Source organism: Sapajus apella, unplaced genomic scaffold, assembly GCF_009761245.1.
Source record: "Sapajus apella isolate SASKATOON/1434 unplaced genomic scaffold, GSC_monkey_1.0 scaffold99, whole genome shotgun sequence".
Taxonomy (NCBI): domain Eukaryota; kingdom Metazoa; phylum Chordata; class Mammalia; order Primates; family Cebidae; genus Sapajus; species Sapajus apella.
In genome coordinates this window covers 1142344-1155376 of record NW_022437039.1, presented here as the reverse complement: position 1 = coordinate 1155376, position 13033 = coordinate 1142344, and the positions used below count along the sequence as shown (strand labels likewise).

Sequence of the window (13033 nt, the reverse complement as noted above, 5' to 3'; positions counted from 1 at the left end):
ACAAAAAATTAGCTGGGCATGGTGGCGCGTGCCTGTGGTCCCAGCTAATTTTTTGTATTTTTAGTAGAGACGGGGTTTCACCGTGTTGACCAGGATGGTCTCGATCTCTTGACCTCGTGATCCACCCGCCTCGGCCTCCCAAAGTGCTGGGATTACAGGCTTGAGCCACCGCGCCCGGCCTCTGATGGATCACTTCTATCTAGTTCTAGACTTTTTCATCAACCTAAAAGGAAACCCCAAACTCCATGTCTTCCACCCCTAGCACCTGGCAACCACGAATCTGGGTTGCTGCTACCGATTTGCCAATTTGAGACATTGCATCTGGATGGAATCATGTGATATGTGTCCTTTTGTGTCTCGCTTCTTTTACTAGCATAACATTTCCCGGGTTCCTCCGCACTGCCATTCCTTTTTGTAGCTGAATAATGTTCCATCCATGGATAGACCACATTTTACTTTTATTTTCTAATTAACAGTGAGACCTGGTGTGGGCCTCGAGCTGGGCCTGGGAGGCCATGGAAGAGAGCCCCGTGACTGGCAGGAGGCACTGTGGGGTGTGGGGAGAAGGAGTTGGGATCTGCATGCTAGGGAGAATAGGGTTTTTTTTTGTTTTTTTTTTTTTTGATTCGGAGTTTTTCTCTTGTTGCCCAGGCTGGAGTGCAATGGCACGATCTCGCTCACCACAACCTCCACCTCCCGGGTTCAAGCGATTCTCTTGCCTCAGCCTCTGGAGTGATGGGATTACAGGAATGTACCACCACATCTAGCCAATTTTGTATTTTTAGTAGAGTTGGGGTTTCTCCATGTTGGCCAGGCTGCTCTCGAACTCCTGACCTCAGGTGATCCGCCCGCCTCGGCCTCCCAAAGCGCTGGGATTACAGGCGTGAGCCACCGCTACCGGGCCGAGAATAGGATTTTATTTACACGTGGCAACGTTTATGGAGGCTATTGCAGAAGTGCCGTTATGGGGCGCGAACTCTTTTGAAAGTTTCATTTGTGTAAAAGGAAAAGCAGGAGTTCATGAGGAGGGAGAGAGGGGCTCAAGGACAGCAAGGCAAACTCCCCTTGGCGCGGGGGGACATGGTCGTCGGTGGGCCCAGCTTTGGAGGCTTGGGCCGCGGAGGTCGCCCCGTGAGCAGGTCCAGGGCGGGCCGAGTGCTCCGGGGCGCGCATTCGTTCCTTACAGAGCCTGGGGCGCCGCCCGGGAGGGAACGCCAACGGTTGGAAACTTCGATTTATCCCACAGACGTGCCGAGTGGGAAGGCAGCATTTTGATTTCCCAAACGTTGCGCCCAGCGGCTCCCTCCACTGCAGGCACCTTCAGGTCTCTCCGTGGGGTCGCGGCTCCCGGCGGCGCGCGGTCTCCCGCAGTGCCCGAAGCTCCCGCAGTGTCCGCAGCGCGCTGCCTGGGAGAGGCGCCGCCCGGGGCGGAGGGCGGAGCCGAGCGCGCGCCCGCCCCGCCCCGCAGCCCCGAGCCCGGAGCGCGCACCAAGGCGGGGCGGCGCGCGGCCGGTGCGCGTGGCCGGGGCCCGGAGGCGGCGGCGGCGTGCGCGGGCCGCGCGTGCGCGCTGCAGCGGGGCGAGGGGCGGCGTGGGCGCGCGTCTGTCAGTGACAGCGGGCGGGGCAGGGGCCGGAGATGGTGTCGGCGGCGGCTCTTCCGACATGAGGCAGCGGCCGCGGGGGACACGGCGGCGGGCGCGGCGGCGGCCGCGTCTCTAGCTCGGGGAGGCGGCCCCCGGCGCGGGCGGGCGGGCGTCCCGGCCGGCGTCGCGGGAGCCCGGCTCCGCGGTAGCGTCCGCACCGCCGCCCGGCGAGGGGCCCGCGCCCTCGGCTCCCCGCGCCCGGTCCCGGGACAGCGGCGGCCCCGGCGGGGGCGGCGGCGCGCTCGGGGGAAGCAGGCCCCGCTAGACGGGCCGCGCCGACGGGCTCCGCGCACTCGCGGCCCGGGACGCCCCCACCCCCAGCGCCCGCCGCGGCGAGCAGGGCCGGCTCGGAGCGCGGGGGGGCGGCCCGGGGAGCGCGGGCCCGGGGCGCCCGCCGAGGCTTGCGGCTCCGGTCGGGGCCGGGGCCAGGGCCGGGGCCCGCAGCGCGCTGCCTTTGACGCATCGGAGCGCGGCTCCTGCAGGATGGAGGGCTCCGCGCCGCCAGCCGAGTTGTTTGTGCGCAGGCGGCTCGCGGGGCTGGGAGCGCTCAAGGTCTGAACTTCCCTCCGGAGCCGCAGCTGGAGGAGGCGAGCGCGCGGGGAGGAAAAGCCGTGCGGCGCGGAGGCCACCCTCGGGGCGAGCGGTGCGGAAGGCGAGCGGGCACCGCGGTCCGGGACTCACCGCAGCCACGCGTCGGGGACCCCCGGGCGCTCTAGGTCTGTCCTGAGCGCTTCGCGTCCGCCTCGAAGCGGGGGCGGTGGGGGCACGGCTGAGCCGGGATCCACACACAGTTTCGGGGAGCCTCTGGTGCCTTTCCTAGCTGCGTGCCCCTTAGGACGGGAGCGAGTCCCCGGCCCCCAGGTGTGCGTGTCCAGGTGGGAGCGCCGCTAACTCTCCCTGTTTTGCTGGCAGGTACTGGTGACCCCGGCCGGGGCAGGCCCCGGGACTCGGCAACATGGCTTCCCCGCCCCACCAGCAGCTGCTGCATCACCACAGCACCGAGGTGAGCTGCGACTCCAGCGGGGACAGCAATAGCGTGCGCGTCAAGATCAACCCCAAGCAGCTGTCCTCCAACAGCCACCCCAAGCACTGCAAGTACAGCATCTCCTCCAGCTGCAGCAGCTCCGGGGACTCCGGGGGCGTCCCCCGGCGAGTGGGCGGCGGAGGCCGCCTGCGCAGGCAGAAGAAGCTGCCCCAGCTGTTCGAGAGGGCCTCCAGCCGCTGGTGGGACCCCAAGTTCGACTCGGTAAACCTGGAGGAGGCCTGCCTGGAGCGCTGCTTCCCGCAGACCCAGCGCCGGTTCCGGTATGCACTCTTCTACATTGGCTTTGCTTGCCTTCTGTGGAGCATCTATTTTGCGGTCCACATGAGAGCCAGACTGATCTTCATGGTCGCCCCCGCTCTGTGCTTCCTCCTGGTGTGCGTGGGCTTCTTTCTGTTTACCTTCACCAAGCTGTACGCCCGGCATTACGCGTGGACCTCGCTGGCCCTCACCCTGCTGGTGTTCGCCTTGACCCTGGCTGCACAGTTCCAGGTCTTGACGCCTGTCTCAGGACGCGGCGACAGCTCCAATCTGACGGCTGCAGCCCAGCCCACGGACACGTGCTTATCTCAAGTGGGGAGCTTTTCCATGTGCATCGAAGTGCTCTTTTTGCTCTATACTGTCATGCACTTGCCTTTGTACTTGAGCTTGTGTCTGGGGGTGGCCTACTCTGTCCTTTTCGAGACCTTTGGCTACCATTTCCGGGATGAAGCCTGCTTCCCCTCGCCCGGAGCTGGGGCCCTGCACTGGGAGCTGTTGAGCAGGGCGCTGCTCCACGGTTGCGTCCACGCCATCGGGGTCCACCTGTTCGTCATGTCCCAGGTGAGGTCCAGGAGCACCTTCCTTAAGGTGGGACAGTCCATCATGCACGGGAAGGACTTGGAAGTGGAGAAAGCCCTCAAAGAGAGGATGATTCACTCCGTGATGCCAAGAATCATAGCCGACGACTTAATGAAGCAGGGGGATGAGGAGAGTGAGAATTCTGTCAAGAGGCATGCCACCTCGAGCCCCAAGAATAGGAAGAAGAAGTCTTCCATACAAAAAGCTCCTATTGCCTTCCGCCCTTTTAAGATGCAGCAGATTGAGGAAGTCAGTATTTTATTTGCAGATATCGTGGGCTTCACCAAGATGAGTGCCAACAAGTCCGCCCACGCCCTGGTGGGTCTCCTGAACGATCTGTTCGGTCGCTTCGACCGCCTGTGTGAGGAGACCAAGTGTGAGAAGATCAGCACTCTGGGAGACTGTTACTACTGCGTGGCGGGCTGTCCCGAGCCCCGGGCCGACCATGCCTACTGCTGCATTGAGATGGGGCTGGGCATGATCAAGGCCATCGAGCAGTTCTGCCAGGAGAAGAAGGAAATGGTGAACATGCGGGTCGGGGTTCACACGGGCACTGTCTTGTGTGGCATCCTGGGCATGAGGAGGTTTAAATTTGATGTGTGGTCCAACGATGTGAACCTGGCCAATCTCATGGAGCAGCTGGGGGTGGCCGGCAAAGTTCACATTTCTGAGGCCACTGCAAAATACTTAGATGACCGGTACGAAATGGAAGATGGGAAAGTTATCGAACGGCTGGGCCAGAGCGTGGTTGCTGACCAGTTGAAAGGTATGTGCACTTCCATACCTTGGTGTCCTCCCTCCCTGATCCTAATGGTATTAAATTAAAAAAAAAAAAAAAAAAAAAGGTCTTCCAGCCTCAGTGTCTAGAGGCAGCTCAGGTGTCAGAATGCCTTACTGGGGGGCAATCTCAGGGTCTGTGATTTTTCCTCCAGCTGGTCAGATATCACAGATCTATTCACATTGCAGAAAAGGACGCTGTGCAGAGATGACCTAGATGCGACCTTTAGAAGGAAGGAGAACTTTGAAAGTGCCTAACCACTGGTTGGCTGAAACGTAGGGGCACGTCGCCTGAATGTCAGGGCATGGAGCCCTTCAGCATTCAGCACTTTTTAGCACTTAAGGAAATTGCCTTTGCATTTCATTTGGTCACCCTAAAGTCGCATCCAGATGTTTCTCTATGCCCCGTTTTTTGCGAAAACGTAGAGAAATAAAACCTTTTTCCTCTCTAGGCCTCACTTTGCTGATCCTCAAAATAGGGAGAGGAAGTTGGCTCAGTCCTGCAGGACTCTGGAGAATTAGATGGAGTTACTTACCTCTGAGTGTACACTGCCTTTTATCTAGGTATTTAAAAAAAAAAAAAGTTTGTATTTTCAGTTTTCAGCCGTCATTTGTTTAAGGATGGTTTATTATCATAGCATTTGCCTTAAGTGAGGAGCCTGGCATTTTACAATATTGAGCGTCTGCAGCCACCAGGTGATTTGGAAGGGGGAAAGGTACCCGCAGCAGAACCGGTATCCCCTCCCTCAAGCTCTCAGGTTTGGATCTGGTGCCTGGTCCCTCGTTTTAAGCTCCTGACTGCTATTCTTGATGTTTTTACTGGGCTGCTTCTTTCTTTATTATAGGACAAAAATCTTTGAGATCTGGAAGATGATGTTTAAGTGGAACGAAAACTGTAGTGATCTGCTACATTTCTCCCCCACCCCGACCATTTTTAAACAGTCCTGTGTTTTACTAAAACCTTCAGGGTTGAGGGGAACATCTATTTTGGAAGTATGTAGAGAAAATAACACTGATTTTTTTTTTTTAAGCCTGCTTTTGTTAAGCTGTCTCGTATTTTGTGGTCCTCACACACTGCATAATTAAACAGTTAAAAACTGTTTAAGGATTCCCTTTCCTGAGGAGAAGTAATTAATAGTTTCAGTCAGAGATGGCAGAAGTAATAGTTTCAATCAGAGATGGCCAGTGGCTGAATTAAGGGTTTCATTGGTTGTCGGGGAGAGAGAGTCCTGTATGCTCAGTTGGCATTCTCTTGCTCTGGCTGGTGATCTGAGCTCCTGTGTCTTTTATGTATTTGTTATCTGGCAAGGGAGCATGTTTCTTCTGATTTTCTTTATTTTACTAATTTGGCTGTTGAAGAATTTATGGATGTAGGCAAAAACTGTTTTCACCTGAGAATTCCCTTGACCTAGAACGCTTTAAGGACTGTGTTGACATGGTCAGAAACTACACTTTACGTTCACTGGAAAGATGCTGCAGTGACAAGTGTCTTTCTGTGTGGGGGTGGCACTTGCTCTTGAGCCTGACGGTGTCAGTGGGCGGGGCTTTTGGTGTGACCCCCTGCTTGACACTTTTTAGGACCCACATGTTGCGACCTCTGTCCTTGGGGACTGTGGGATGGTGGAGCTGGGCAGCGCTACATTAAATTAAATATGCTGGCCCAGAGGACATTGAGAGCAGCTTTGTAAGTTGTACTTTGTATGCTTTATTACTCGAATTTCAAAAATGAAAAGGGTGTCATTATTAAGTATGTTTGGAAATTGCCAAGTCATTGAATACCTACTTTGTGAATTTACAAATAGTTTTATCTTAAGGTTGTAGATCAGGGGTCTCAGACACTGAGCCAAAAAAAAGAAAACAAAAACAAAAACAAAAAAACCCCAGCTAGAGTGGGTCTGTGTTTTTTTTTTTTTTAACCTCAAATAGTGTAAATTTGGTAATTTAGCTTTTCTTGACATTTGTATACATTGTATATTTATGAAAGTTTTAGCACTGCAGGGAGTAGGGAAGATAAAAGGCTTAGCTAAGCTGCTGATTTTTAAAATATGATATTCTCTCCTTTAACTGTTCCCCTGAGACCACAATTTTGTTTTCTGGAACTCATTTGGAAAACCTTTGTGGATAGGACTCCAGGAATAGAGTATGTCTACACAACTTCCTGGACCTTTTTGAAACTGTCCTTACAAAGCTAAATTGAGATGATAGCACAGTTTGTAGAAGACCTTTTCATACATAAAGTTAAGCTTATCTACATGTAAGATCGATTTTAGCCTTCTGTCTTTGGGCTGGTGGCAGATGTTTTCTCTATTCAATATTGGGTATTATGGGAGACTGAGGAAGGAGAATGATTTGAACCCAGGAGGAGGAGGTTGCTATGAGCTGAGGTCGCGCCATTGCACTCCAGCCTGGCAACAGAGCAAGACTGTCTCAAAAAACACACCCACAAAAAACAAGAAAACTCCCAATATTGGGTATTAGCCTTTCCCTCTACCCCATTCTCTGATCCCAGAGTTAAGAAGCACCCAGAAGCAGCCCTGCAGGAGTGAGCATCCAGAGAATGAGAAGGGGCTTCTTGAACTAGCCTGGGAGCACAGTAGGAAGCTCCTCTCATTCTGATTGATGTGAACAGGCTTTGCAGAAGGGTAGTTTCTTGATTTCTGTACATTCCCTCACTCTGAAATCTGTGCTGTGCCCCCAGCGCTGACTGTGCACCTGGCACTGTGGATATGGAGGTGGACCTGTGATCATGGGTAGGAGGTGGGACATGATTCCAGAGGCAGGGCTCAGATGCCAGACCAGATTGAGGACTAGCGAATGCAGAGACGGGCCGGAAGCAGTGTTCTGTGAGGCACACCCACCAATGTGCCATGTCAGTTTACTGTCGCCCAGGCAACACCTGGAGTTACTGCCCCTTTCCATGGCAATAACCTGACAACCCAAAAGCCACCACCCTTTTCCTAGAAATGTCTGCCTACGCCGCCCCTTAATCTACATGAAATTAAAAGTAGGTATAAGGTAAGGCTGGACATGGTGGCTCACGCCTATAATCCCAGCACTTTGGGAGGCCGAGGCGGGTGGATCACCTGTGTTCATGAGTTTGAGACCAGCCTGGCCAACATAGTGAAACCCTGTCTCTACTAAAAATAAATTAGCCAGGTGTGGTGGCACGTACCTGTAATCCCAGCTGCTCGGGAGGCTGAGGCAGCAGAATCGCTTGAACCTGGGAGGTAGAGATTACAGTGAGCTGCAATCATGGCCACTATACTCCAGCCTGGACAACACAGCGGGACTGCATCTCAAAAAAAAAAAAAAAAAAAAGTAGGTATAAGTATGATTGTAAAATTGCCCTGAGCTACTGCTTTCTGCCTACAGGGGAACCCAGCTCTGCAGGAGCAGTCACGTAGCTGTAACACTGCCTGCCTCTTCAATCAACCTGTTTTTTTTCCTGCCACCAGCATGCCCTTGAATTCTTTCCTGGACAAAGCCAAGAGCTCTCTTGGGCTAGACCCCACTTTGGGCTCGCCTGCCCTGCGTTAATAGTTCCTGACCTCTGCGGGTTCACAGTTAAAAATGTTGTGGAGTATGTCCGGGAGTGAGGAGGGTTTTACAGGGGCTCATGCTGGAGCTGGCTCCTGAGATCAGCCCGTGGCTCTCCAGGTGGACGGAGGAGCACCAGGGTAGAGCAGAGAGGTGGGGCGGGTGTAGGGGTAGGGGCTGGGACCTGTGCTTCTCTGAGGGAGCTGGCCATTGTAAGTCATTCCTCAGGACAGGGAAGGCCATGGGTAACGTCGGAAGGAGTTTGGATTTGATCCTGTAGGTGTCAGGGAACCACTCAACATGGGGCTTAGGTGATCTGACTTGTGGTTTTCGAGTGTGCACTCTTTCGGAGCTAGGGAGTGTAGGTTGGAAGGGGATTAATGAGGTGTTGATAAATCCTAGGTAGGGGTGATGGTGGCCCAATCCAGGGTCACAGCAGCTGATGGAACTGATGGGACAGAGCTGAGTGGCATTAGGAAGACCAGCTTGATGGGACAGCAAGCCACATTTAAACAAATGACAGGCAGGAGGGGAAGGGCTTGACTGTGTGAATGGGAAGTGGCATTTTAAGTTTCTGGAAGTGACCTGGAGACAACGTGGAGACAGGAATGGGTGAGGGGCCTTTGAAGTTGCTGTGGTATGGATGGAGAATGCAGGATGGACTTGCAGAATATGGAAGGGGCCTGGAACCCCCGGTCTGCTCATTCATTCAGCAAATCATTTATTCTGTGCCAGGCTCAGTTCTGGGTTCTAGGGATACAGCCATAAACAAAACAGACAAAAATTTCTGTTCTTGTAATAGGGGACAAGAATTTTTAAGTCAATCATAGAGCTTCTATAGGAGGATCACTGGAGCCCAGGAGGTTGAGGCAGCAGAGAGCTGTGATTGCACCACTGTACTCCAGCCTGAGCGACAGGGTGAGACCCTGTCTCTAAGAAACAAAAACTAGGCTAAGAGGGGAGATCTGATAGAGGGGCCAAAAAAGGGAGTCAAACCATGAGTAAGTAAAATAGAAAAAGTGTTTTGTGAAAAAGCATAAGGCAGGAAGGGGATATAGAAGATGGGGTGTAAGTGTGAGAAATCTTATGTAGGGTGGCCAGTCACTGGGAGAAAGTTGCAGGAATTTTCAGCATACTGGTAGGATTTTGGAAATAATCTAAGAAGTGAGGGTCTGGGTGCAGGGGCTCAAGCCTGTATCCCAGCATGTTGGGAGGCCGAGGCAGACAGATCACCTGAGGTCAGGAGTTCGAGACCAGCCTGGCCAACATGGTGAAACCCCATCTCTACTAAAAATACAAAAATCAGCCAGGCATGGTGGTGCATGCCTATAATCCCAGCTAGTTGAGAGGCTGAGGCAGGGGAATTGCTTGAACCCAGGAGGCGGAGGCTGCGGTAAGCCGAGATCACCTCATTGCCCTCCTGGCTGACAAGGGCGAGACCCTGTCTCAAAAAAAAAAAAAAAAAAGTAAAGGACAGTTATTGAAGATATGGAGAAATGGTCTGATTCAGGTGAGGGAGCCTCCACAGCATTTGGGATGAAACCGCTAGGCCTGATGGAACCATGGCTGTTGTATTTTGCCCTGGGCCAGAAGCAAAAAATAGTGAGGTGTGTTATCATGAGCTGTTGGCTTTTCCTATCACAGCTACAGGGTCGCAAAGACAGAAAGTGAAACTGTTGGAAAATATCTCCAGGTGTCCTCTTTTCCCCTGTAAATATTGGGAATACAGAATGGAGATGCTTCGTCACTCCCATCAACACCCGTCAACACCCATGGTAACATCTCTGAGGAAGGGGTTACCAGGGAGCGATCACACTATCAGATGCAGAAATTTAAAAAGCCTTTTTCCCCAGCCAAGCTTTAGGCTTGTGGAGCAACTGGGGGAAGAGAACCACTGGTGCGCATTTGGGCAGATTGTCACCCGTTGGCCACCTCTGTGACCAGGACTTTCGCCTTAGAAGAGTTCCTATCTAGACCCTGTCTGGTGGGCTGTCAGACCGCTGGTGGATGGAGGCATTCTGTATGCGTTAGCCTCTGCAGATATCTGTCTCACGCTGGAAGTCTGGGTGTCCTGTTAACCCCGGGCACGGGCCTGCCAGCTGACAGTTGAGAACCCTAGCCAGGTGTTGGTTTGGGGTACAGTTTGCATGCTCAGATGTTCCCCTTCCTTATCCTGATAGCTTGGGTAGCTTGTACACAGCTAAGCCTGCAACTCTTGTCACCGGGATGCTAACCCATTAGCACAGCCCCATCTCCTCTCTTAGAAGTTCTGTGTCAACCTGCATTTTTTTTTTTTTTTTTTTTTTTTTTTTTGAGACGGAGTCTTGCTCTGTTGCCAGGCTGGAATGTAGTGGTGCAATCTCGGCTCACTGCAACCTCCACCTCCTGGGTCTAAGTGATTCCCCTGCCTCAGCCTCCCAAGCAGCTGGGACTACAGGCATGTGCTGCCATGCCTGGCTAGTTTTTTACATTTTAGTGGAGATGGGGTTTTACCATGTTGGCCAGGATGGTCTTGATCTCCTGACCTTGTAATCCACCCACCTTGGCCTCCCAAAGTGTTGGGATTACAGGCGTGAGCCACTGCTCCTGGCTTTTTTTTTTTTTTTGAGACAAAGTCTTGCTCTGTTGCCTAGGCTGGAATGCAGTGGTGCGACCTCGGCTCACTGCAACCTCTGCCTCCCAGGTTTAAGGGGTTTCCTGCCTCAGCCTTCCAGATAGCTGGGATTACAGATGTGTACCACCATGCCCAGCTAATTTTTGTTTTTTTTAGTAGAGACAGGGTTTCACCATGTTGGCCAGGGGGCTGGTCTCGAACTCCTGACCTTAGGCGATCCACTTACCTCAGCCTCCCGAAGGACTGGGATTGCAGGTGTAAGCCACCTCACCCAGCCTTGACCTGCATTCTTGATCATGATCTCTTGTGCACGTGGAAATACAGCCTCTCAGGCAGAAAGTGGCAGAGATGAGATGAAGCACACACTTCCCCTCCCCAGCTGCAGTGGGAGACAAAACAGCTGTGGAGTCAACACCAGTGACCATTTTGTCAGGCTCTTTGAGACATGGCTTCCAGTGACAAGGACACAGCTGTTAATTCTGAAGACAGGATTTCAAGTAGAAGTAAGCTCTGGTGAAGGAAGAGAGGGTTAAGGTTTGCTGCATTGCTGATATGATGAGGAAGGAAGGGAAGCCTGTGTTTTCAGGTAGAATGCCTAAGGAAGGGAAACATGGAGAAGGAACAGTTAGAGTAAGTCAAGAAATTTCGAGATCTTTGTCTGCTAGCCAGCCTGGTTAGGTAGTAATTGTGTTTCTGCGTATTGATCAGTGTTGCCTATGTCCTTTGCTGTGGAATAGTAATCTCGAGGGAAAAAAAACTATTAATCTGTCCACATCTGGGCATAGAGCATGCACAAGCCTGGGCCATCATTTTCCTCTGTCTCTTGGTTGGTGATGTCAGTTTTGAAGTTTTTGCCAGAATTCCGGTATTGTAAGCATGTGATCATTCACTGTTAGAATTCTGCAGGTCCACTTCTGGTGCAGGGGACCTCCTGACTCCGGACTAGCTGGGCTGAGGGGCCTGTCATCTATCTGGCTCTGGGCATCATTTGTACTTTGCCTTTGAGACATCTCAAGACCTTTTCCAATATGAACTAGCATCACTGGAGGGAATTTTATAAAGAGATGAGAGTTTTTCAAACAGGAAGGGGACTGGCAAGGGAAAGGGCCTGGCACCAGTACTGCCACAGAACAGAAAGGAAGGGACTGGGCTGCATCAGAGGGTGAATGCGGGGCCACCACCCATAGGAGTGGCCCAAGGGTAGGGTGGTCCTCCCTGGGAAGACTGCAGAGGGCAGTGATATTCTTGTAGTCTTGGGGGTATACCCAGTGAACCATGCCACCCAAGCCAACCTGTGGCTATATTTGAGTCAACTTTGGCAAAGAAGACTGTGCCTGGTAAACCTCGTCTGCTCTTGGAAGTCAGGATTTTTTGTCTCTTTTTCCCCAGCATTTGCTAGCATTGCACTTGCAAAAAATTCCCAGCATCCTTTCTGCGGAGTTAAGTAGGGAAACTCAATGTTTTGGGATAGGTGGGAACATCAAACCCACTAGAGGCTGGTGGTGGCAGTGGAGGCAGAAGGAATTGTATCAGTAGTGGTGGCAGGAGTGTGACCTAGAGGGCAGAAGCTGGGAAACAGGAACAGATTTGAGAATAGGATGAAATTCTGGGCCCCTGACACTCAGGGATAGCTGCACCTAGCTTATATGCCTTTCTTGAATCCAGTACAAATTATTAAGTAGTGTTTCTGTAGGTTGTTTCTGTTTCTGTAGGTTTTTTTTTTTTTTAAATTTTGAGACAGGGTATTGCTCTGTTGCCCCACCTGGAGTACAGTGGTACAGTCATGGCCCATTGGAGCCTCAACTCCTGCACTCAGATGATCCTCCCACATCAGCTTCTCCAGTAGCTGGGACCACAGGCGCATACCACCACACCCAACTAATTTTTTTTTTTTTTTTTTTGTTTTTCTTTTTTCTCTGAGACAGTGTCCCTCTCTTGCCCAGGCTGGAGAGCAGTGGTGTAATCTCGGCTACTGCAACCTCTGCCTCCCAGGTTCAAGCAATTCTTGTGTCTTAGCTTACCCTGTAGCTGGGATTACAGGCGTATGCCACTGTGCCTGGCTAATTTTTTTTTGTATTTTTAGTGGAGATGGGGTTTCACCATCTCTCAAATTCTTGGCCTCAAGTGATCACTGTCTTGGCCTCCCAAAGTGCTGGGATTATAGGCATGAGTCACCGCGTCCAGCCTAATTTTAAAAATTATTTGTAGAGTTGACATCTTTCTATGTTGCCCAGGCTTATGTAAGTTATTTATATAGATTGTCTATTGATATTTACAGTATTAGAAATGGAAACAAACTGAGAAGTTTAAAAATATTTTCTTAATTTATTTCAAAATAATGAATTCATTTCACCCATTGCATGTTAATATATATACATTTGACATTTTTATAAAAGTAACTATGTTTTTTAAAATGAAAAAATTTGATGAGAAGGGTGGCACTGCTGTACATTTTTGCAAATCTCCTTAATGTCTGGATTAATAAAGGGCTGGAGTTTTTTTTTTTTTTTTTTTTTTGAGACAGAATTTCATTCTTACTGCCCAAGCTGGAGTGCAATGGTGCAATCTTGGCTCACTGCA

General features: G+C 51.7%; 1 protein-coding gene across 2 annotated transcripts in view; it reads left to right on the top strand.

The window, feature by feature from the left end:
• The first annotated feature begins 1858 nt into the window (after positions 1-1858).
• Positions 1859-13033, top strand: part of ADCY9 (adenylate cyclase 9) — a 140035-nt gene continuing 128860 nt past the window's right edge. The window contains exons 1-2 of one of the 2 annotated variants that reach the window (XM_032257971.1): positions 1859-2359; positions 2556-4291. In XM_032257971.1, coding sequence (XP_032113862.1) covers positions 2599-4291 — 1693 coding nt within the window. In that variant the 5' untranslated portion in view covers positions 1859-2359; positions 2556-2598. The remainder of the gene's footprint in view (positions 2360-2555; positions 4292-13033) is intronic. The other variant, XM_032257970.1, reaches the window with a different exon arrangement.